At 47.6% G+C, this 26,211-nt stretch overlaps 1 protein-coding gene across 1 annotated transcript in view; it reads right to left on the bottom strand.

The window, feature by feature from the left end:
- Fchsd2 (FCH and double SH3 domains 2) overlaps nucleotides 1-26,004 on the bottom strand; it is a 246,047-nt gene extending 220,043 nt beyond the window's left edge. The window contains exons 1-2 of the mRNA XM_076548355.1: nucleotides 25,728-26,004; nucleotides 15,641-15,889 (exon numbers count right to left, since the gene is read on the bottom strand). Coding sequence (XP_076404470.1) covers nucleotides 15,641-15,655 — 15 coding nt within the window. The 5' untranslated portion in view covers nucleotides 15,656-15,889; nucleotides 25,728-26,004. The remainder of the gene's footprint in view (nucleotides 1-15,640; nucleotides 15,890-25,727) is intronic.
- Nucleotides 26,005-26,211: the final 207 nt, after the last annotated feature.

Raw genomic sequence — 26,211 nt, 5'->3', positions numbered from 1 at the left:
AATTTCCGGCCCCGGCGCGCGCCGCAGCGCCCCGCTCCGGCGGCAGCGGGAAGCGCTTCTGGCCACCGCCTGCTTCAGGGGGGAGCGAGGCCGCGCCACGGGGCTCCGGATCTCGGCGTGAGCAGCGGGGAGGGGGGGAGACTTCATGGATGGATCGGCGGAGGGGAAGGATGGAAACGGGAGCGGGGCTCGGGAGATTTCCTCCCCCCCCCCCCGGTTCTCTCTGCGAGTGGAACGTTCCAGACGCTGCCCAGGCTCCCTCCCCCCACACACACGGAGAAGGCAGCTGGGGGCTTCCCGCGCGCCTTCCCGCCAGCCCGCTGGGGCGCGCGCCTCCCCCCCCGGGAGCGCGCACGTGGGCGGGAGAGGGTTCGGCGCCGACGCACGCGCACAGGCCGCCCCCGCCTCCAGCCCGGCGTGTGCGGCTGCACCGTTTGTATGGGATTTCTCAGGAGTAGGGGGGCTGCGCTCGCAGTGGGATGATTTGCAGGGAGGAGAGGGTAGCGAGGAGAATTCCGGTTTTGCTGCCCCTCGGATACCCTCCCTCGTCAGCATTTTTTTTGTGTGTGCACTGAGAAATTGAGCATGAATGAGTCCCTTTACAACTGGCCGCAGGTGCCAGGCCTATGCCGTTGGAGGAGGGCAGGTGGGAAGAACCTACAATTGCTAGGCAAAGGAGTGAATGGCCCTCCATTACAGAGCATTTAGCCAGAGAACGTGGAGTCGACTGGAAAAGAAGGAAAAGCTCTTAAGTCGGGCACTCCCATATCACGGATGGGAAGGCTAGTGTCAGAGTGTCAGAGAGGTGGAGATGGTCTCAAGGTCACGTGGCATGACTAGACTCCTTGAATCAGGGAGGGTTCTATGGGTTATAAAGAAACAAGCAAGGACTCGGGGTGGGGAGTGGGCTTTGCTCAGTGTTAGGGCCCATGCCTAGCAGCCATAGAGGTCCTGGGTTCATCCCCGGCTCGGCAGAGGAAAGAAAGGGAAGGAGTAGGTGAAGAATAAGAACAGAGGGACAGCAAGAGCCATGGGGGAGCTTTTGAAGGAAGCTCTTGTCTGGGACTCAGAACTTCTGAGTCAACCCACTTGGAACTAGTTGGATGAACTCAGCCTCATCTAACAAAGACAGTGCTCATATCTCAGGAGGATCCCTTCAGGCACCTTCCTGCTCTACTATCCAGACCACCAGAGGAGTGGGCATCAGTCTCCCTTGGGTTGCTTGGAATAGTAGAAAAACCTCTTCCTCATTCCTCAGCACCTGCTTTGAGCCTCAGATCCACACACAGCCGCTATGTGAGCTGGATACACACACACACACACACACACACACACACACACACACACACACACGCACGCTCAACACAGAACTTGCAGTCCCGGGTAACTGTTCTCAGAAACACAGTTCAGGCGAAAAAGGAAGGTCCATGAGGCCTGCCTAGACCAGGGGAACTTGCCAGATAACTTACTGCCTCTGGCCAAAAGATGGAAAAGTGGGACTTGGACCCAGGTGTTTCACATTGAGTTAACTCACATGCTGTGTGGGGAAGTAACAGCTCTAGAGCTGTGCATAAACTAGAAAACCTACTCTTCTATTTCTGCTTTCTTTGAGGCCGTTGGCCACCTGAGTCCTCAATCAGATCAGGGAAGGCCTGGGGCAAGGGAACAGTGCCTGGGAACCCGGAGTCCTGAACACCACCGTGGGGCAACTGCTAGAGGTAGGGAGACGGCCCCTTTCTCGGCCTCACCACTGAGCCTTGTACTCCTTCGCCTTTTGTTTCCTCGCCTGCAAAATGGGGGTATAAACTATCCTTACAGACTTGTACTAATTAGAATGTCTCCAACTGCAGGCCTGGCACATGGTCAATGTTCAATAAATGTTCATTTTTTCATTCACTGATAAAATATTTGCTGCTGCCCTCCTTTATGTGAAGCCCACACCAAATAGTAGGATGTAGAAGTGAGCGAGGCAGAATCATCCAGAGTTCCAGACTAAAGGGGAGTGGTGACATCACCTGCCCAGATGCAGTGTCCTGCACACAGCAAGTGCCTAACCACGGTCTGCTAAATTCTAGTGCTAGGTGCAGCTGCTCTGGCCCAGGGGTTATCCTCTGTCACTTCCTTGGAAGTGAATACTGAGGATATAAAGTTGCTGGATATTAGAAGATTTAGTATCTAGCCTAGACACTGTTTTACTGTGCATTCAGTGGATATTGGAGCCCATCTATAACATACAGTAAAGAATACAATGCATGATATCAAATATCTAATTAATATAATCTCAGCACTTGGGAAGGTAAAGTAGAAAGATCATGACTTTGTGGTAGCCCAGTTTATCTACAGAGATCCTGTCTCAAATAAATCAATAACTGTAACAGAAAGAAAAGAAAAATGGGCTGCAGCACTCGGGAGGCAGAGCCAGGCGAATCTTTGTGAGTTCGAGGCCAGCCTGGGCTACCAAGTGAGTTCCAGGAAAGGCGCAAAGCTACACAGAGAAACCCTGTCCCAAAAAAAAAAAAAAAAATGGGCTGGAGAGGAGGCTCAGCAGTTAAGAGCACTTGTTGCTCTTGCAGAGGACCCAGGTTCAATCCCCTGCACACCACATGGTGCTTACAACCATCTGTGACTCTTGTTCCAAGGGGATCTGATGCCCTCTTCTGACCTCTGCAGGTACCAGGCACATACATGATACATATACACATGCAATCAAAGCATCCATACACTTAAAATAATAAATCATTTTTAAATATTTAATTTGCAACATTCATTTTTCAAATCCTAAAGTTTTTTGGGAGGGTTGTTTAGATTTTTTTGGTAGTAGTGGTGAATTTTTTTTTTTTTTGGTTTTTTTTTTTTTTTTTGGTTTTTCAACACAGGGTTTCTCTGTGTAACAGCCCTAGCCCTCCTGAAACTAGCTTTATTGACCAGGCTGGCTTTGAAATCACAAAGATCTGTCTGCCTCTGCCTCTAGAGTGCTGGGAGTAAAGGTGTGTGCCACCAGTCCCAGCCAAATCCTAAACTTTCTAATGGTTTCTTCAAACTAATGTTTACAATAACCCTATGACATATTATTATTTTCTTCATTTTTACAGATAAGGACCCAAAGACCCAAAAGAAATTAATGACTTGCCCTGAAGTGATGGGTTTGGAATCATAACCCAAATCCTTCTACTAGGCATTGTCCTCTATGAAGACTATATAAAGGAATCGGGAGAGTTCTCCCAGTAGGATGAGTTAGTCTTTATTATCAACTCCACTGGATTTGGAGTCACCTAGGAGACACACCTCTAGGCTTGTCTGTTAAGGTTGTTTGCAGAGAGTTTTAACTAAAGAGGGAAGATCCACCCTGAATGTGAGCAGCATACCCATGGACTGGGGTCCCAGGGTGAGTGAGAAGGGGGAAGGAGATAGCAGGCTGAGTGACAGCTTTAATCTGTTTCCTGACTGCAGGTACAATGTGACTTCCATGGTGGTCTGTAGCCCCTTAAGCCATAAGCCACAATAAACCCTCCTTTGCTTAAGTCAGGTGTCATGCATAAAACTGAAAAGGTCACTCACATCTCAGGAATAAAGCAGCTCTACAGAAGCCTGACTTAAATAGACCTCTTCCGACAAGTATGGAGACTTGGGTTTTGCTTCTGTAATGTAAGGAAGCACAATGCTACTAGTAAGATCTCTTGAGATTATTGAAGGGAAATCTACAGAGCACCATGCTCTGTGACCTCAGAGACAACTAACACATCTCTGTGGATCTCAGGAAGGTTTTCCAGGCAGACCAGTTCCTGGAGGGAGGGAGGAATGTTTCCATCCCTGGGGCTGTACACTCAGGTACTGGCTCCTTTCCATCAAAGAGACCATATGTGGAATTCTTACTCTGGAAAGAAATTAACAGCTAGCACTTGTTGTGCCTCCATGCTTCAGACATTGAAATGGGTATGCTTTTTACAGTGTTTCCGCTCTCACAACATCCCCTCATAGTACATAGGACCCCATTGTCTCAGACTGAGGCTCAAACATGAAATGAACTACCCAGGGTCACAGAGCCGATAAAGGAGAGCCAGCCCTGGTTTCTGGCTCCCTCTGATTCTAAAGCTGTAGTAAGCACCTGCCAGAGGGTGACTGAAAGTCAGAGCCAGGATTAAAAGCTGGCCTGGTATAGGTATGTAAGTGGGAACTGGAAGGCGAATTCTACTGATATTCAACATAATTCCTAGAAGCCTCTCTCATCCACCTGCCCATGCTGCACTGCAGGACACGGACACACACACACACACACACACACACACACACACACACACACACGCACACACTTCCACAGCCCTCTCCATTTCTTTTCTTCTCTGTCATTATCTTCCCACCTAGCTGGCACAGGCTTCTCAGGAATTCTTGTCAGCACCTCCAGACTCTAGTCATTCCCTGCCTGGGCCTCACCAACCCAACTGAGGACGCTACTGAAGATGCTTGGATTTGAAGACACTCCTCTCGTTCACCTCATTACTCCCCTGGTCACCTTTCCTTACTTCCACTGCCCTTCGTCATTCTTCCTTGACTGGACTCCCTCACCACTGCCTCCAGTCAGCCTGGGGAGTATACCTGTCTCCTCAAGACAGAATGCCAGTCCACCCACCGGAACAGGCCAGGGGCTTTCCCTACAGCACACAGTGAGCTGGTAGCAGAACCAAGCCTTAGGTTCCAGCAACTGTTCCTCAACAAGGTCTTTATTCTGGTCTTAGCCACAAGTAGATCTCTGGGGTGAGCCCAAGGCTCTGTCCCAATGAGCTCCCAATCTCCATGCATGACCAAAGGTCACAACAGTGATTGGGACATGGAAAGTCCAGGAAAGTCAGAGGCCCGGTCCTGTCAAATGGTATCAGAGATCTAAGTCCAGAGGCAAATTCTTAAGGTGCTGGCAATGGTAGAAGAAGTGACCTGGTCATTTGGGGCCCTAGCCCATGAGAATTACAGTTTAGGGGATAAGGACAGGAGTGTCCATCCCAGGGCTATGGTTGGAGCTGGCAGACGCGTGATTTTGACGTCAGGAGACATGAAACCTAAGTTCTAACCTCATCTTTGCCAGGTACTTGCTTCCAGGCATGTCACTTCCATCTTGGTTTCCGTTTCTGTAGGATGAGGATAACTAAGATTTTTTTTTCCTGTCTCCCTCTTAGGGAGACTGCTGTGCTGGCTAAATGAAATGTCAGGTATATGAAACATAAAGGGCTGAGTAGGCAGGCAAGCCAATGACTGCTGATCTGGGATGCAGCAGAGAAAGCTGAGTGACTGTCTGTGTGAAGTGTGCCAGCGGGAGCTTCCACCTGGAGCTGCACTGTGATTACCACTCTGAAAACCAGGTATCAGGGAGAAGAACAGGCAGGCAGGTGGGTGGAAGCACGACAGTTCAGGGAGCGAGCAAAACCCTTGCGTTAGATGGCATGGTCCCTCTTCTGCCTCGTTCTGGGTTCTCGGCGTCGGAAAGCCGTTTTTCTAATGGTTTCCCTTGTTCTGTCGAAAGGGGAGGATGGATGTTAACAGAGTTATGGTGGAATTAAATGGGACCACCATTTATACAAAGTGCTTTCTGCTGGCCCATGTTGTTCTAGTTCTGTTGTTAAAGAAGAGAAGGAAGAGGAGGAGGAGGCCAGGCTGGCAAGCTAGCTTGGTGGGTAAAGGTGCCTGTGCCAAGCCTGACCATCTGAGTTCAATCCCCAGGACCCAAATGGTAGAAGAAGAGAACCAACTCCCACAAGTTGTCCTCTGACCTCCACATGCATGCTGTTCACACAAAATAAAACGTGTAAAAAAAAAATTAAGGCCAGTGCACGCCTTTAATCTCAGCACTACAGAGTCAGGGGCAGGAGGATCTCTGTGAGTTCAAGGCCAGCCTGTTCTACATAGCAAGTTCCAGGACAGCCTGGACTGTAGAGAGAGACCCCTGTCTCAGAACAAAACAAAATAAGGCTAGCCCTAATAGTACATTTCTGTAATCCCTGCACTTGGGAGATAGAGGCAGGCAGATCTCTGTGAGTTCAAGGCCAGCCTGTTTATACATAGCAAGTTCCAGGTCAGCCAGGATTATATAGTGAGACCCTGTCTAAAAGTAAATGTATAAATAAATCATTCCCAGCAGTGGTGGCCTGTTGTGGAATATTTTTTTTTTTTTTTTTTTTTTTTTGGTTTTTCGAGACAGGGTTTCTCTGCGTAGCTTTGCGCCTTTCCTGGAGCTCACTTGGTAGCCCAGGTTGGCCTCGAACTCACAGAGATCCGCCTGCCTCTGCCTCCCAAGTGCTGGGATTAAAGGCGTGCGCCACCACCGCCCGGCTATGTTGCATTTTTTTAACTGTGAAACTGTTACTGTGCCTGTCTAAAACACTTGATGGTCTAATAAAGAGCTGAACAGCAAATAGCAAGGCAGAAGAAAAGATAGAAAGGGCTGGCAGGCAGAGAGAATAAATAGAAGGAGAAGTCTGGGGGAAGAAGGAGCCAGAGAACAAGGAGAGAAGGACTTCAAGGGCCAGCCACCCAGCCACACAGCCAGTCATGAAGAAAGAGTGAAATTAAGATTACAGAAATAAGGAAAGGAAAGAGCCCAGAGGCAAAAGGTAGGTGGAATAACTTAAAATTAAGAAAAGCTGGCTAGCAACAAGCCAAGCTAAGGCTCGGCATTTATAATTAAGAATAAGCCTCTGTGTGTGATTTATTTGGGAGCTGGTGGCAGGCCCCCAAAGAGCCAAAAAGTTAAAGTAACCAACAACAGTGGCCCACACCTTTAAGGTAGCCACACTTCAGAGGCAGTGGCAGGCAGATCTCTTGAGTTGAAGGCCAGCCTGGTCTACAGAGGGAGTTCCAGAATAGTCAGGGCTACACAGAGAAACCCTATCTTGAAAAAATTAAAATAAATAATTTTTTAATCATAAAAAGAATCTCCCAAGCTGGAGAGATTGCTCATGCTTAAGAGCACTGGCTGTTCTTACAGAGGACCATGGTTCAGTTCCCAGCACCCAGCAGCTCACAACCATCTGTAACTCCAGTTACACTCTCTTCTGGCCTCTGCAGGCACTAGGCACAAAAGTGGTGCTCAGATATACCTATGAACAAAACACTCAGACACATAAATTTTAAAATATAAATAAGCCGGACATAATGGAGTGTCCCTCTAATCCCCAGCAGTCAGAAGGCAAAGGCAGATAGATCTCTTTGAGTTCAAAGCCAGCCTGGTTTATATAGTGAGTTCCAGGACAGCCAAGACTACAGAGAGACCATGTCTCAAAATAAAAATAATAATAAATCTTTAAAAAGTTTTTTTTTAATTTTATTATATATTTTTTATTCCCATGAGGGAAGATTGAGCCTAAACCAGATTCTGAGGCCTGTGGCTCTCTTACTGTGGGCACCTGGGAAGTCCCTGCTTCTCCCTCAGCCACTTGCCTTATCTGTAACACTAGGGATCCACTAAGATGCTTTTCCAAGGCCCAGCTACCAGTATATGGCCCTTCCATGGAGAGGGTGCCCCTCAGGCTCTACTGAAGAGTCAGGCAGGGACCAAAGGAGAAAGATGGGATTATGGGATAGGGACAGCAAGATGGGGAAGTGGCAATATTGTCAACTTCATGACCTGCCTTGTGAAGGAAGTAGACCCTTTCCAGCTTAGGAAGCCTGCCTGCCTATTTTCCCACAGCCTGCCCAGTTAATGCCTAAACAAAACAAGCTTTCCTGCTCCCTGCTGCCTGCTGGAGGGCGGGGAGCCAAAATGATCGTCCCAGAGGCTGGCAGACACCCTGGCATCCTGCCTGTTCTCGCTGGGCACCCGCCCTTCCCCTGTCTGCAGCACCACCCTCAGCCCGAGCAGCCCCTCCACGTCCATGCCCCCCTCCCACTTCAGCCTCTCTAAGTAGATGCCCCCGGTTTCTAAGACTGCCTGACTTCCTAGACCAGCTTTGGCCGCCAAGTCAAGGTTTAATTCCCACTGCGCTGTTGTAGGCAGAGCATCTGGCATCAGAATGTCTGGAGTGGTTGTCGGTCGCCATGGGAGGGAATTCCCTGGCTCAGGAAAGCTCTTCCAGAGGGAAAGAGCAGGTGGCAGTCTCCCCATGAGACAGATGCCGCCCACGATGTAAGCAGAGCCAATCCTGGGGTGAGGAGCATCAAATCTGACCACACACACACACACACACACACACACACACACACACACACACACACACACCTTACGTCTGATGCATGTGTACACTGGGCATATTAATACTAGCCATGCCTTATAATAGCTACCATGTGGCAGACAACATTCCAGGCATTTCACCCAGATACCTAATTTAATTCTCACAACATCTCTGAAGTAGGTGCTGTCATTAGCCCCATTTTATAGATGAGGCAGTGATAAGTAATTTGCCCAAGGGCCCAGTCCTTAAGTGGCACACTGGAATGTGCCCCCAGTTTAAAAGTCAGTCTGCTATGCTGATCTGCCACTGGATGATAGTATCCCCCTAAAATATCACATCTGCACTTGGAATCTGGCAAAATGTTTCTTTTAATCCAAGCACTCTGCCAGATTTGCTGAGGATGAGAACCATGTGGGAACTCTTGTTTAACCCTCTCTTAGGATGGAGTAATTTTTCCCCCCTTTGAAACAAGGTCTCCTGTATTCCAGGCTAGCCTCGAACTCAAACTCAGCCAAAGATAGCCTTGAATTCTGGTACTTCTACTTGTACTTCCCAAGAGTTGGGATTCCAAGCATGTGCCACCACACACAATTCCTCCCATGCTGAGGACTGAGCCCAGGATGTCCTTCATGCGAGGCACGCACCCTACCTACTGTACTGGGCTACATCCTGTGCAGTAATTTTATGTGGGAGGAAAAGCAATGGCTGACACAGAGAAAACAGCTCTTGCAATGTGATGGATGCCCTTGACTTCCTTGGGGTCATTTCCATCTCTAAAATGGGTTATACATCCAATGGGTTACCCACCCTCTTCCACATAAAAATGTGGCAGTTCTGAGACTGTGTGTGTGTCAGCACCGGTTTGCTGGGGTATAAGGAGTTGTTTATAAGCACACCCAGCTGGCTCCTAACAATAGCTGTCATAATAATAGCTAACGTTTTCCGGATGCTTAGGGAGCACCAGACACAGCTCTGAAGGCTTTGATGTGTTCACCCACTGATTCTCTCAACTTCCATTATCTTGGTTTTAAGGATGGAGTTAAGTAACTTGCCTGAGATCATAGAATTAGTAAGAAGCAAGACTGCCAGATGGCCCTGCTCCTGTATCCCAGGGTTAACTGCTCCAGTTGAGTTGCTGGATTCACCCAGCCCCCTCCTCATGGGAACTAGGCACCAAGTTGAATTGAGCGAATGGGGATTGTACGTATAGTGTTCAGGAGCTCCCAAAGCAGACAAACAGGCAAGGTCTGAGTCTAAGAAATTCCAAAGCACAGTGCTATGTGAGTTCTCAGTGAGGAAAGGCTGCCTCTGTATAAAAGCAGGGACTCAGAAGGCTGCATTGGAAGTGGACCTTGATGCCTGGGAACTCGGTACTCCCAGCAGAGGAGCAGCCAAAGCAAAACCCCAGGCTGGATGGGCCGGGGCCCATGGGGCAGCCCTAACTAGTGAGCCCCTAACAGGTCCCCTCTTGGTTGTTTGTCCTACAATGTGAAAAATTGTAGTGCCCCTCGAAGCTAGGCATGGGAGTATATGCCTGTAATTCTAGGGCTTGGGAGGTGGATGGAAGAGAATCAGGAGTTCAAAGTTGTCCTCAGCTACACAGTGAGTTTAAAGCTAGCCTGGATTACATAAGATCTGTCCATCTGGAGTGGGGTGAAGGGTGGGGGTTGGGGGAATGTGATAGCACATGCTTATAATTCCAGCAGTCAAGAGGCAAGAGGATCACCGTAAGTTCAAGCCCAGCCTGACCTACATAGTGAGTTCCAGGACAGCCAAACAGGGCTTATGCAAGACCTTGTCTAAAAAGCAAACAAATAAAAGCAATATCCCTCAAAGCCAAGCACAATGGCAAAGCAAGATGATCCTGAATTTAAAGCCATTCTGAGCTCCACAGAGAGACCCAACTCAAACAAAACAGAAAAGAATAAGCAATGATTTTTTTATGGTGTTTATTTCACTATGTTATAGGCACATGTACTGGCTGCCTCTCCCATGCTATCAGTGTTTCCCTGCCCCCCAAGCCCAGAGGCCTCAATAAGATCTAGTTTGTCTTTATCCATAAAACCAAGGACAGTGTACCTATCTAGAAGGCCTGCTGAAGGGATAGATTTTTGAAGGCCTGAAGACTCAGAGGATGACCAGGAGTGGAACAGTGGAATACTAAACATGGGCAGCCAGGTCATAGAAACAGAGGCCCAGAAAACAGGCTAAAAGTAGAGTGTGCCGGGGGCCCTCCTACAAAGGCAGGTCCTTCGTTCCTATGTAGCCTTCCCTCCTTGTCGGCTACACAGGGCCTGTGACTTTATAGTAACTCCTTCCAGAAGTGGCTTGTGAGTGGGTGGCCTATAAGGAGAGGACAGGATGGGTCAGAAGGACAAAGAGAGTTGGCTCAGTGATTAAGAGCATTGGCTGTACTTCCAGAAGACTTGGGTTCAATTCCCAGGACCCATATGGTGGCTCACAACCATCTGTAACTCCAGTTGCAAAGAATCTAACACCTTCTTCTGGCCTCCTCACACAGCAAGCAAGCACAGGTACACAGACACACATACAGGCAAAACACCATACACATAAAATAATTTTTTTAACTGCACAGGGTTTGCATACATCTAAGCTAGATGGAGTCCTAGCACTGAGAGGGGAAATAAACACAGTTCCCATCCCTAATCCAGAAACTATCTTTAACTCCCACAAAGGAAAATTTTGTTTCCTCCAGTGGAATCTCCCTGGGTATACAAACCACACTTAAGGGCAGGCCCCGTGCCTAGCAGTAGATGGCTGACACAGAACGAACTCAATGGTATTTTTGGAGGATTTTCCCTCATAATACTTTGGGCATTTTTTTTAACCTTACAGGTCTTTTGTTTATGTATCATGATTTTATGGGATTTCTGTGTGTGAAAATGTATGGCTCCCTGTGTTTATGTGTGTCTCATGTGCTTTTTCTTTGGCCTTTTTTTCTGTTTGTTTTGTCCTATTCTAATTTGTTTTTATTTTCTTTTTATTGGGTTTTGGGGGCTTGTTTTCTTTTTCGAGACAGGGTTGTTGTAGAATATTATTTTAAGGTGTGTTACTTTTGTTTATGTTGCATTTGTTTAACTCTGTGAAGCTGTGTTACTTTGCCTGTCTAAAACACCTGATGGTCTAATAAAGAATCGAACGGCCACTAGTGAGGCAGGAGAAAGGATAGGTGGGGCTGGCAGGCAGAGGGGATAAATAGAAGGAGAAATCTGGGAGAAGGAAGGAGACATCTAGAAGAAGTAGCCAGAGAAGAAGAAGGACTTCAGGGGCCAGCCACCCAGCTACACAGCCAACAATGGAGTAAGAGTAAGATTTACAGAAGTAAGAGAACGGGAAAAACCCAGAGGCCAAAGGTAGAGGGGGAAATGTAAAGTTAAGGAAAGCTGGCAAGAAATAAGCTAAGCTAAGGCCTTTCATTTATAATTAAAAATGGCCTCCGTGTGTGATTTATTTGGGAGCTGGGTGGCGGGCCCTCTAAAAAAGAAAAAACAAACAATACAGGGTTTTTTTTTTTGTGTAACCTTGGGGGTCCTGGAACTCAGAGAGATCTACCTGCCTCTGCCTCCTGAGTGCTGGGGTTAAAGGTGTGCATCACCACTGCTGGGCAAGATGTATTTAGTTTGGTTGTTGTTGTTTTTTTAAACACAGTTTCTATCTGTTATTATTTTTTAGGTGCCTGTTCATTTTCTAATGAGAGAGAGAGAGAAAGAAAGGGCTGTATGGGAAAAGAAAGATTTAGTTAGATGGAGAAATTATGAAAGGATTTGGGGGAGGGTAAACCTCAATTAGAATGTATTGTATAAAAATCAATTTTCAATTAAAAAAGAAAAAAATGTACTTTGTTTTTTCTTAAATGAAGCACAAGACGCCTAGGGCTGGGTCACACTAACACCCAAGCCTTTCCTCTTTGCATACTGGGTACTTGTTTGGGGTCTTAGTTAACAGCTTAGGGCAACCGATTTTTCAGAATGACTGGTCTGGCTTTTGGCTCTTACTGATTTTGCCTTGTGACCTTAACTATACACACAAGATACTGGAACTTCTCAAACACGCTCTCACAACCCCACCCTCCAGTGTATCCACGATGCCTCACTCTGGCACAGGTCTGCCCCTCAGGGCTCAGTCTCTGTAGAGGTTGGCTTAATTACCCAGGAGACCCATGTGGCTATTGCCAGGCCCTGGTTTGGGGTTTTGTTTTCTTGTGTTTTTTTCATCGCTGGGGATCACACCAGAGCCTGGTGCATGTTAGGCAAGTGCTCTATCACTGAACTGCGTCCCCAGCCATAGTCTCAGGTTCTTTAATATCAGGGTCACAGTGCTTCCTAAATGCCTTTCCTCTCTGGGACAGCAGAAAAAAAGATCTCCTCTAAGTCAGTGCTGATCCCGGGAAAAGTGACTGCCAAGGCCACCTGAGCCACAGTCTTTCGGGTACATTGGAGATGCTACCTCTCAGCTCCACACTCCCAGTCCCTACCCTGTGTCTCAAGAGGCTGACCCCTGTAGGCTGTGCCTCCAGGCCTCCTTGCCAGCTTCCACTGGGGTTGGTTAGAACAATGAGGAGGCTTGAGGATGAGAGCAGAGGGGTTGACATGTTTTCCCACGGCTCCCTCTCGGGTCCCCATCCCACTAGGCAGCACTACCTCTTCCTAGGTTCCAGTAACAGAATTACTAAACCCTTCCAGGCCCGAGGTAAGAGTTTCCAGAGTGGCCAGGCTCTGGGTGATGCCTTACCATCCTCTTGATTATTCTTTTGGCCTGTGCACACCCGGGTACAGTCATTTCTTCACTGAAGTCTCCTGCAGGCTGACACAGATCCTCCACCTGGGTCTGCCATTCCGATCAGTCTGCTCAAGACTTTCCCCAGAATGCAAAGCCAAGTGAGCAGCCCCTCCATTATTCCTGCTTCAGGACAGTCACACAAAGGGCTAGCATTTCCAGGGAGCCCTGGGGTCTGATTCTGATCTATCACTTGAAAAACCTCTTGTGGGCAGAGAAGAGATGGAGCACTGTGGCCAGAGCAAGCTGCTGGTGTGATGCAAGGCACAGAACAAAACGTGCCTTGAGGCAGAACTTGGTCATTCTAGCACTCAGACAACTGAACAGAAGCAGCAGGAAGCCAAGGAACGGAGTTTCAGGCAGGCTTTCTGAGGGCCTGGCGGGGCCTGGCAGAAACCCTAGGGTGCGGGGAAAGGGGCACTCATATCAGGAGAAAGAGCAAAGTCTGGGCAGGAGGAAACAGGATCTAGTGCTGCCCATTGCCCCTTGGCTGTCCTCAAAGTATAGCCCCTCACCCTACCCCACGCTGGAATGGGACCCCTGGCCAGAGACAGGCCTCCAACACCCTCACAAGATTCTCCCTCAAAGCTGGGTTGCCAGCCACTCAGCCCCTTTCGCTTCCCTCGCTAACCACACTTGCCCAGACCAAAGCCACAGGAGCGCCGACATTTCAGTTCTCATTTCCTCCACACCTTTGTATGTTTCATTTTCTCAACAGGGGCTGGGCCTGACACCCTCAGCTCTCTTGTCACAGCCTCTTGGCTGTTACCCCGGCCTGACCCCAACCACATACTCTTCTCCTCTGCCTTCCTAGCCATCTGGGTCAAGTCATCTGCCCTTGGGCTCCTCTGCTTAAATGCACCCCATTATATTCCAAATGAAGCCCAAAGTTTTTGGGATTTTGCTTTTTGTTGACACCCACAAATTTTATTCAAGAACCCATTCAAAATATTCCAGAGAAGTGACTCTTAATCCTCATCATCCTTCTTTTATCTATCCTGGTTAATTTGAAAGCAATTAACACATGTAACTGTCTATATTGGTAGCAACTACATACAACCAATCAAATTATTCTTTATTCTTTTCTTCATTTTTTTTTTTTTACAATAGGATCTCATGTAGCCCAGGCTGGCTTCAAACTCATTATGTAACCAAGAATGACCTTGAACTCCTAATCCTCCTGCCTCTACCTCCCAAGGGTATATAAGGGATCACCACACCTATTCTTTGAATATTGGCTGAATATCTGAAGACTATTGTTCAAATATTTCTTGGTGGCCTATTTCAAATACCTTTTGGAATAAGGTACCCGACAAGATATAGCTACAACCTTCAATGGCTACAGAAACCCTTCCACCTAAGATCCAGGATTTTCCGTTTATTTTGATTATCTCTTAAAGGACTTGCTTGAAATTGGTAGATGATGCCTTCATCTATAGAAGGGATACAGTCAAGGATAAACTTTAGAGTGCTCCTTTCTGCCCCCTCCGTTGCCCACTCTTCAGTGTAAGCTTTTTCCTGGGTACCAAGGTGAGTGCTAAGTGTAAGCTTATTGATGGGCACCAGCCAGCCCAGCCAGCCTCACCCCTGAGTCCACCGTTTTGTTGTGCCGATCACACCATATACACACATTGTCCAACAACTCACCAGACTCTCTTAGCAACTTCCCCCTTTTGAATAAATTCTGAATATGCTGTTCCCCTTGCCTTCACCACCTTCCCCCTTTTCTCTGCATGCTAAGCTCCCATTTCCCCATTAAATGCCAGTTCAACACCATCCTTATTAATAATTTGCTCATAGCTAGGTGTTCTTGCCTGCCCTTAGCTCTCAGCACCCAGAAGGTAGAGGCAGGCAGGTCTCCGATTTTAAGGCCAACCAGAGCTGTATAGTAAAACACCATCTCAAAAAACAAAATAATAAGAATTCTTTGTTTAAGGTTTTTGTTGTTTTGTTTTGTTTTGTGACAAGATCTCATTCTATAGGCCACTCTAGCCTGGAACTCACCAGAGAGCCCAGGCTAGCTTCATGCTCACAACCTACCCTCTGCCTGAACCTTCTAAGTGCTGGGTTTACAGGTGTGCGCCTCCGGGCTTGTCAAAGCCATTGCTTCTGTGAGGGTGCATTTCTTCCCCTAACTCAGAAGTAGCCCGCCCAGGTCTAACCCTATTCGGATCTTGGTGACACACAGAGAACATCTTCTCTTTGGCCGCAGCCTCTTCTGAAATCCTCTTTCTTTCAGCACCTGGGCCCCAGCTGAGATACTGGTTAGCTATGTGACCTTAGGCAAGTCACTGAACCATCCCAGGAGCTCCCCCTGAGAGGACCCTCCCCTGGTTCTCACACCAAAAATACCATTATCCCCTGTCTCCCTAACTACCCTCATAATGCTGAGTCCCTTGCCAATAGGCTTACAGGCCAGACTCCTGTAAACCAATTGCCTCTTGTATCCCCATTGCCCACAATTCCAGACATCCTTATTGCAGGGGTGAATTTAGCCAAACCTCCCTTTAAAAAAAAAAAAATAGAAACACTGAAGTCAGAGAAGCATTGAGATTTGCCCAACATCGTGAACCTGTCCCGTAGATTTTCCTTTACCCTCCTCCTGAATCCTTGAGCCAGCCTACTCTGCAAAGATAACACCTAGCCAGGAAACAGACAAGACACAAGCCATCACTAGGGCTCCTCACCTGTTGCTGCCCCATGAACTTTCAGGGCCAAAGCTGCAGATGCCCGACAGTTTTACTTCCCTTTTGGCTGCAGAGACTGAGAGAGCAACTGTCAGACCTCAGGCACTTCCGTTTCACTCCGAATCAGGCTTCCTTTCCACCTCTTCTCTAGACAGCAAACAGGCTACAGGCCTCTGTGCCAGCTCCCAGATGGTCTTGTTCCTCCTGGAGGCTCAGGCCAGGCAGCATCAGGTCTCCACTCTGGACTCCCTAAGGACAAGAAAAACCTTGCACGCTTGTGGCAGGAAGCCTATTTGTCTCAGCCTCTGGAGAGTAGGGTCTTGTTGAAACTTTGTTTCACCTGTATAATTGGGGACAGAAGAAACACCCAGAAAAGCATGGGCCCTCTAGTCCTCATAGAACCTGTTCATTTTAAAGATGGAGAGGCTCTGGCTTAAAGGGGGATTGGCTCAGGTTGGAGGGCTTAACCATGGAAGTGAAAATGTAAAGTAGCATGAGTGACTTCCCACTGAGGCTGAGGAACATCTTCAGATATCCAGAAGCCTTCCATGCTGAGGGTCTGCATTCTTCGGCAGAGAGAAGAGTCCAGGCACAATGACTACTTTAGACCAGTCCTTCTCAGCAGTACACAGTTAATCCACAGACGCTGAGAGGTGCCACTGGAGAAAGGGGCGAGCTGGCTTCTCCATTTCTCTGTTAAAACACACACACACATACACACACACACACACACACACACACACACACACACACACACACTGCTCCTCCCCCTTTTTTCTAGAACCTTTTTTGGATAAATTCTAGATGCATGCAGTATTTAGTCTCTGAGATCCAACAGGGTCTTGACTTTGAGAAACTCATCATGGGAGGAAAGAGAGATTCATTCAAGAACCCTACAGTGACCAGTGGTGGTGGCCTACACCTTTAATCCCAGCATTTTGGGAGGCAGATCACTGTGAGTCTGAGGCCAGCCTGGCCTACAGAGTGAGTTCCAGGACAGCCAGGGCTGTTACACAGAGAAACCCTGTCTCAGAAAAAAAAAAAAAAAACAACACATCTTTGCATTGTTAGACAAATCTTCCACAGCATGTAACACAATGTAGTACATCTTAAACTAATATTCTATAACACTACATAAAGAGTTCTAAACTAGCTTTGACTACAGAGTAAGATCCTGTCAAAAGAATGAAAAACAGGGCCAGGCATGGCGCCTCCCAGCACTCAGAAGGCAGTGGCAGGCATATTTCTGTGAGTTCGAGGCCAACCTGGTCTACATAATGAGTTTTAGGATAGCCAGAGCTACATACTGAGAACCTGGTCTCAAAAATAAAAATAAAAATAAAAGACCTTACAGAGGGGTGTACTGTAGCGGCAGAAAGTGAGATTTCTCAGGGAAGCAGAGACCCGTGCCTGGGATCTTGGACCACTAAGCCACCAAGCAGAGAAGCGGGGGAAGGGCAAGAAGTAACGCAGATTGCCAGTTACTGCAACCCCTCCTGGTCCAGGCTGCCCGACAGCTACGTCATTTTTGCCTTTCTCCCAGTTTTTACTAACTAACGTTGTCAGTCAACAAACTCTCCCAGGTATTTTGTCTCTGAAGAGCCTGTACTTGGCCCTGGAGCTCCCTGGCCCTCGTCTGCCCACCTGGTAGAGGACAGATGCACAGAGACAGTAACTGTACAGTGTTTCGTTCTGCTTCGCTGTGTTGTTTTTATGTTGTGAATTAAACCCAGGAGCTCTCGAGCATGCCTGGCAAGTATTCTACCGCCGTGCTACAACCCCAGACCAATTCTCCACTTTTTTAAATTAATTTTTTTTATTGAGACAGGGTTTCTCTGTATAGTTTTGGTACCTGTCCTGGGTCTTGCTCTGTAGACCAGGCTGGCCTCGAACTCACAGAGATCAGCTGGGATTTAAGGCATGCACCACCACCGCCCTTAAATTAATTGATTCATTAATTATGTTTTGAGAAGAGCCTCACTGTTTAGTCCTGGCTGGCCTGGAGCTCACAATGTGAACCAGTCTGGCCCCAAACTGACAGAGATCCGGCTGCCTCTGTCTCCGAGGGCTGGGATTAAAGGCAGGAGGCACCACACTCAGCCTTTTTTGTTTTGGTTTGGTTTTTGAGATGGGGTCTTGCTCTATAGCACTGCCTGACCTGGCACTTGCTATGTAGGCCGGGGTAACCTCAAATTCACCACATTCGTCCTTTCTCAGACTCCCCAGGGCTGGGATTACAGAGGTGTAGTACCATGACTGGCTCATTTCTCCAATTTAGAGGTAATGAAACTGCAACCTTGAAAAGGCCAGCGCCTTCCTTGCACAAGGTCATGTAGTGAATTAGGAGAGGGGTTGCTCACCCCTGACGTCTAGAACCAGAGGACAAAAGTGGCATCATTTGTAGAACTGGGCTGGGGCTGGGGGTGTGGAGAGAGGTGATCAGAGACACGCAGGAAAGAGAAGCTAAGAACCTAGAGTGGAGTGCGACCAGGAGGAGGGTGTGTCCTTCTCCCATACCATGGGAAAACAGGAACTCCCAGGAGAGTGAGTGCTCACTCATTGTTTCAGGATGGCAGGAACTGAGGAGGGCATGTCGTCATGGCAACTGACCCTGGACTAGAATACAAAAGTGCTATCTCCCAAGGGGGCCCTATCTACCAGTCTCCACTCACTGGTGTAACCTCTGGATGGGCACCATGAGACTCAGAGTTCCTCTGGTCTCTGCTGTTAGGAGCTTCCCACTGATAAACGGGGCCATCAGACTGAACTCAAAGCCCAGGTCTCCATACAGAAGAAAAGCACCAGCAGGTGGGGCCTGGATGCTGGGGAGGGGGTTGGGAGGGCCTGAGTGTCACCAGTGCCTTGGATGGGTCTTTGGACATCAGTTTCCTCATGTGTCCCGAGGAAGGCCTGGAGTCAGCAGTCTATGGGATCTAGACTCCTCTGCTTTGCAAGGGTAAGGAGGTGGGGCCGAGCTCCTGGTGGGCTGGTGGGTGGGAGGCAGAGGAAGTGGCTTGAGCCACCCCAGGCTGCTCATGTCTGTCTGGACTGTCCCATTACAGGCAGGGAAATCACAGACTCAGCGCTCAGACATCTGGGAGGCTCTGGGCAGCCTGGGTATTTTTAGAAGGCCAGACATGCCCAGAATCCTGGGCGTTGCTGAGCCAGAAAAGCAAGGAGGACAGCAGAAAGCAAACCAAAAGAAGTGGCCTGAGCCCCGCCACTGTCCTTACCAAGGTCGGCTAGCCGCCTTTCCCAAGGCCTGCTGTGTGCAAGCTCGACCTCCTGATGTGCACTGGCTCCTGCTGCCTTCTGGGTATTCAGGTGCAGACCTATGACATGCCCTGGGGACATTCTGTCCAGTGTACTTGCTCTCCACTAATTTGCTCAGGCAGTTACTTGGTACTTGCTCTGGTTCAGATGAGCTACTGGGCCCCAGGGTCATATAAAAGAACGGAGTTGTCTTCCAATCGTTTTCGGGTAATGGTAAAATGAAAATGAGATCACTGTGGGAGAGAAGGAATTTGGAGCTGGGGGAACACTCAGGGCTTCCACAAGGATCAGGTGATAATCTCTTTGTTATAATATATATATATATATATATATATATATATATATATATATATTCTTGTTTGAGGTATTATGTTTATGTAACTCATTTAAAATTGTAATGGATAATTAAAAAATAGGTTAATAATTAGTCATCTATGATAATCATATTTGTAGCCATGTTAGTTAAGTCTTCTAGGTATACATAGATATATTTCAGACAGGTAATCTTCAAACACTTCATAGACCTAGAGAATATGGCATTTAATAACTTGGAATTCTGTTGACATGAGACACAATTGCTCCTGGCTGCACCAATTTGATCCCGAGAGAATGTTGGGCTTCTAAGACACTTCCATTTGGAAGTTTGTCTTCATGGCACAAAATGGCCTACTGGGCAAAGAACTGCCCTTGCCTTGACGGCTGACAGTACGAATGCAATGCTGTCCTTCCTGGACAATCGGGACACAAGGAAAGCGACCACTGTACTCTGCCAAGACAGGGTAAGATGGTCTTTTAGAATTCCTGCTTCTGAAAATGGTCTGTCGGATACTCTAGGCCTGTAGCCAATTTGAATGCACCAACAATGCTGAGAAACATTAGGTGACTGTCCAGGCTGCCAGCTGTCTTGGTCTACTCTTGCAAGATTCCTGAATGTTGCTTGCATCCATCTACCATTTCTCAGGTACCATTATGTTCCTTCTCAGGTCTTTGATGTGGTTAAAGACTAGATAGTTGTAATTTCCTCAGTTATGATAAAAAATAAGTTAGATATAAAACCTTAAACTCACAAATATAAGATAGATAGGACATCTTCTTTAATATTGTAACTGTAATTCTTGCTCAATAATTGTTTTATTATATGTAATTTTACCATGTTAAAGTTAAAACCTTCCATTTAAAAAAAAGAAGAAAAGGGGAAGTGCTGTGGATATCTCTCTATATAAATAAAACACTGATGGCCAGTGACCAGGCAGGAAGTATAGGCGGGACAAGGAGAGAGGAGAATTGGGGAAACAGGAAGAAGGAGGGAGAGACACTGCAGCCACCGCCAGGACAAGCAGCATGTAAAGACGCTGGTAAGCCACCAGCCACGTGGCAAGGTATAGGTTTATAGAAATGGGTTAATTTAAGATAAAAGAACAGTTAGCAAGAAGCCTGCCACGGCCATACAGTCTGTAAGCAATATAAGTCTCTGTGTTTACTTGGTTGGGTCTGAGTGGCTGTGGGACTGGCGGGTGACAAAGCTTTGTCCTGACTGTGGACAAGGCAGAAAAACTCTAGCTACATATACCACGACACTTGGCAGTGGTAACTATAAAGAATGCTGCCCCTGTGCCCTTCCTCTAACTCTAGCCCTACAAACGGCCCCAGGCAAGTCTACTCCATCACATTACAAACAAAAACACAAGTCCCAAGGGGCCTTATAAACCCCAAGTGAAGGGGTTCATCTAGCCCTGGTGGACTCTGAGCTATCTGGAACCTGCAGGTCCCCATGTGATTGAAAGTACAGGAAGGACGCTCCCTGGCCTATCAATAGGAGAGGACCAGGGTGTGGGGTGGGCAAAGGGCAGGAATGCATCCCCACACAGTTCCATAGCATAACCCATCGGCAGTTTAGACCTGGTCTCTTCTCTGTCTGCCCTTTCCACCCAGGGTTTCCCAAACTGGTCTCCCTAGCTAAAGTTCCCTGCCTTGTTCATGATATCTGTGACTTTTCTACCTAACTTACTAAATTTGCTACTTATACTATATGATAATCTAAACAAATTAATACAACATTCTGACTAAGTGCAGAGTGTCTTATTAAAAAGGCCCTTCTTTGTCAATACCCATGTCTAGGCTTATCAGCAAACTGGGACCACTCTTAAGGTGACTGCTTGGCAGGATCTCACATTGAGACTTATCAGGTTTGAGACTTCCTACTCTAGCCAAAGTGATGGCTTCTTCCCTGTAAGGCCCTGCCGTCAGGTCTCTTTCCAACTTGCTGCACAGCCTTTGAGTCTCTCTGCCGGAGTCGGAATCTAAGTTCCTTCCCTGTGAAATGGAAAGTTGGGTTAGCCAAACCCTGCAGCCCTTTCTGGTTCCAAGGTACCGGGATCCCAAATTGTAATTGAGTCATTTTTCCGTTGCTCCTTGGGTTCCCCGGCTGCCCTGGGTGCTATCGTGGAGACTCCAGGCAGAAAAGTGGTGTCTCCAGGAGGGCAGGTGTTGGCTGGTGTAAAGGAAGCAGCTTGCAGAGGGTTAGGAGGAGCAGGAAGAAAGCCACCAAGCTGGGCATCGTGAGTACAGCCCCAGCCCCAGTGTCCCGGGATTACTTCCAAGGGTGGTGCAACTCAGCATCCTAACTCCTGGGAGGCCAGAGCCCTGTGGTGCCCTCTGAAGGATACCTATGAGGCATTCGCGCCACCTCACCCCTGGAAAGGACTCAAAGCCACTCGGCCCTGTCCCCATCCTGGTTAACGCCGAGAGCTCACAGCTCAGGAGATCTTGGCAGTGGCAGAACTATCATCTCCAACAAGCCCGTGCCTTCACTCCCACCCTGAGGTGGCCCGGATTTCAACCTCTGTGGTGAAGCCCTCCCAGGTCTCCCTTTGGTCAACCGACAGCTTTAATGACCTCAGTCCGCACACTGAGCCGCGGTCACTGTTTCACGCCCCCCGGCTCTCTCCCCGGACTCCTTACTGCCCTTGCTAGTTCAGAATGTGGAGAGAGGATACTCTTGGGACTGAGAGTCTTTGCCTGAACAAAGCTTCCTTGAAATCGGCCCTGTTCTGGCACAGCTTTGTGACAGTACTGCTCAGAGCTACCGCTGGCCCTCAGGCTTTTTCGTTGAACTGCTCTAGAGGGAACTTGCCGTTGGATGTGGAGCTCTGGTAAATCTCTCTTACTTTACTTTTCTGGAGGAAAATGTGAAGCCCTGTCGCTTGGCCGGGGGATTTCAGGCCTGGAAGATCACTGGAGATGGAGGAAGTATCTACTCTCCGGGAGCCTTCAGACCTCGGATCCCTCCAACTCCATGTCCCCCCGAGCCTGCAGAAAGCACTGTCTCTGTGTGACAGTTTGCTGGCCAGATAAGCTAATCTGGGAACCTTACGTTCTGACCCATTGCTATCTTGTTATTTTTTTTTTTTCTCTAAAAGGTCTCCTGGGGACACAGGCTGGAACAGTGGTCACAATACCAGGTAGGAGGAAAGACTAGGATGGGAGATGGAGTGCAGGGAAATTCTTTAGGTTCAGTGACTGTCCCCACCAAACCTAGGAGGAGGTGATTCCATCTCCATCTGTGTGTGGAACCATCCTGGCTTTCAGTGGCCTGTCTCCACCCTAACCCAGTTAAAGATACAGAATTCATTGTCATTACCTCCTGGGGACACTCTGCCCAGTCTAACATGATCTGCTCCCAGGGCAGAGGTGGCCTCAGTTTCCTCATCTGTACAGTGGACAGGGAGGTGAAGACTCTAGTCCCTGGGAGCCTCTGGTCAGGGCAGTTTCTAGTAGGGAAATAGAAGAGGCTGTGCCTGTGTGCAGGGGGACTGGGTAGTCCCTATGTCCCACCTCTCTGCCTGCGGAAGCTGATGGAACTGAGAACAGGCTTCTTTCGCACCCCCATCCAGCTACCAAATATCTGCCAAGATAAGTAGCCTCAGTAGTTTTTAAGCATGTGGTAAAATGCGTAAGACATAAAATTGAACATTTCAGACACAGAACTCATTGCCATTGAGTATACTGACAATGTTATGTAACTGTCGCCAGTGATCCATTTCTAGACTTTCTCATTACTCCAAACAGAGACTCTGTAACTATTAGTTAGGAACACCCTGGTCTCCTTTCCCAGCCCCTGCTACCTTCTGATTATGCTTTTCATCTTAATGATTTGCCTGTTTTAAGTACCCTGTTGTCAGAAGAGAAAATCCCCGCTTAATTTCAAGATCCTAAGTAAGACTTGCCTATAATCCTAGCACTGAAAAGGCCAAGGCAAGCCTGGCAGTGGTGGCACACGCCTTTAATCTCAGCACTCAGGAGGCATATGCAGGCTGATCTCTGTGAGTTCAAGGCCAGCCTAGTCTACAGAGTGAGTTCCAGGAAAGACAGGGCTACACAGAGAAACCCTGTCTTGAAAACGCAAAAGAAAAAAGAAAATGAAAAAAAAAAAAAAAAAAGAGGGAGCTGAAACAAGAAGATTGCATTGCATTCAAGTCCAGTCTAAGCAATATAGTAAAATTCTAGACTAGCCTGGCTACAGTATGAGACCTTGCCTACATAAATAAGTAAATAAATGCCTGGTAGAGCAGACCAGTAATCCTAGCTACTCTGGAAATGGAGGCAGGAGGATCACAAGTTTAGGAACTGCCTGGGCTACAGAGTTAGTTAAAAGCCAACCTTGGGCAACTTAGTGAGACTTCTCAAAGTAAAAAGTAAGAATAAGACTAAGATGTAGCATAGTGCTAGAACACTTCCCTAGAACATACAGAGACACCCCGTTTGAAGCCTAATAAGGTTAAATAAGCCACATAGAAAAAGTGTGGTGACTCATACCGAGAAACCCAGTACTCAGGAGGTGGAAGCAAGGGGATCAGAGGTCTGAGGCCAGCCTGGGATATGTTAATTAATTAGTTCAAAGTCAAAATCCTAGTGATTCTTGTTGACTCTAGAATCAGGCATTGTGCCTCAAAATGGTCCAGTGAGCCAAGCAAAGGAGGTTTTAGAGCTAGAAAAGGCTGAGCAGAGGCAGAAGCCAAAACCAAGAAGAGACCGTCACCTTTCCTTGCAGAAATTAGTTAACATCAGGTTACTTCAGGTTCCTTATTTGTGGTATAAACAGAAAGTCACATAAACAGCTCAGTTTCAGCTTTGGTGACTGGAATTTAGGATGAGCGACTCCATTTCATCTTCAAGTAGTCTTTTGGGGCCTAGCACAGAAATTTAATTTAAAACAATGGCTCCCCGGTAATTTTTATTTAGCATCATATAAATGGGATCATTACTTGTTTACCTTTCGTGCCTAGCTTATTTCACTTACTGTAATGTTTTCAAGGGTCACTCATGTTGTAGCACTAACCTAAATTAATCCATTAATCCTTTTACCGTGTGTGTGTGTGTGTGTGTGTGTGTGTGTGTGTGTGTGTGTGTGTGTGCTGCATATGTGTGGAGGTCAGAGAACAACTTGCAGACGTTGATTCTCTACTTCCATCATGTGAGTTCCAAGGACTGAACTCGGATTGTCAGACTTGGCGGCAGACGCCTTTACCTGCTGAGCCGTCTTCTCAGCCCTCTCATGCATGGTTAAAGTTCAGGAAGTCCTCCGCTCTTTGGCTGTACATTACTTGGTTTATCCACTCATCCACTGATGTCTGGTGGAGCTATTTACACATTTCAGCTATTGAATAATGGTGCTACAAATGGTGTCCGTGTCCTTTTGAATCCCCACTTCTTTTGGTTTTATCCCCAGAAATGAAACTGTCCGACAATGTGGACTATTTTCAGCTTTCTGAGGCGACATTGAACTGCTTTGCAGGGTGACTGTACTGGTTTCCATTTCCCATAAATGGTGCACTAATTTCTCAACATTCTTGGCAATATTTGTTATTGCACTCTAGAGGGGGAAAAAAGTCATCCTAGTGGGTGGGAAGCAGTTTTTCATTGTGTTCAACCTCAATACGTTTCTATCTATAATTCCATAAGACGCCCTCTTCTGGCCTCCAAGGGCACTGCATGCACATGGTGCACAGACATACATGCAAGGACACACATATACATAAAATAAAAATATATTTAAAAAGAAAGAAAAGAATTTGAACTCAGGTTCTCAAGCTTGGCATCAGCCACCTTCACCCACTGAGCCATCTAGCTGGCCCTTTTTGCTTTGTTTGAGACAGAGTCTTATTCTTCTGAAGTCCATGCTGGCCTGAAGCCAGCCCTGAGATTACAGATGTCCTGGTCCTGTTTGGAGGTTTGTTTTGGTTATCTTTTAAACATATTTTACTAGCACCCACATCTTTCTATCAAAGGCAATGTTCCACAAAGTCTCCTGCTCACTGCAGGCAAAGGGCCTTGGTAAGGTCTTAGGAGGCTGAGGTGTGTATGTGGGGGGTGCTCATGTCTAAGGACACTCTCTCAGTGTCTCTCCCCCTTTCCCTGTCTCACACAGAGGTCCCTGAGGCAAGCTGGCACAAGGTAAAGCCCCTCCATGGTTACTGAAGTCCTTATTTTCTGAAGAACTGACTTTGAGGAGGCCAACTACTACAGGGGTGGACAGTTTCTTGTCCTTTGTTCTAGAGACACAAGTCACCTTGGAGGAGGCCATCTCTGCTTTGGCAGTCACTTGAGATTATCAAATGTAAACAGGACCCTGGAGAACAGAACAGAGCACTAAGGACCTGACAAAGGCTGCCTGCCTCTCTACCACCCAATGGAATGCTGAAGCAACACATACACATACGGGCAGGCAAAACACGTGAAGTAGAATAAAGAAATCTAAAGGAAGAAGGACAAAAGGAAAAAAAACATAGTCCCCGGGTACCTTAAGAGAACTTACCGGTAGGAATGCCCTTGAGAGCGGTGACCAGACTCAGCAATAGGGTGAAGACTCAGAGCCAGGTGGGAGGGGGTGGTGCCCGCCTTGGATCCCAGCCCTTGTGGGACAGAGGCAGGCAGATCTGAGTTCAAGGCCGACCTGGTCTACAGAGTGAGTTCCGGGACAGCCAGGACTACAAAGAGAAACCTGGTCTTGGGAAAAAAAAAAATGTTAGAGCTCAAGACTGTAAATGAGCAGCAGGCTGTGGCAGCGGGTGATCCCTTCGCTTGGGAGGACCAGGCAAGAGAAGCTCCACAGACTCAAGGCCAGCTTAGCCTGCATAGCTTGTTCCATGCCAGCAAAGCTACACAGTGAGACTTTGTCTCAAATTAAAAATGATACTAATAAGATGGTGAACTTAGATTTCACAGGTCATGTGCGCCTGAACACTCGTACTCTGAGCCCTGGAGTGGAGGAGGGCTGGTGTGACACTGCTCATCTATTT

Source organism: Peromyscus maniculatus, chromosome 1 (assembly GCF_049852395.1).
Source record: "Peromyscus maniculatus bairdii isolate BWxNUB_F1_BW_parent chromosome 1, HU_Pman_BW_mat_3.1, whole genome shotgun sequence".
NCBI lineage: Eukaryota > Metazoa > Chordata > Mammalia > Rodentia > Cricetidae > Peromyscus > Peromyscus maniculatus.
The sequence above is the reverse complement of the archived record's forward strand: the minus strand, read 5'-3'. Positions and strand labels throughout refer to the sequence as shown.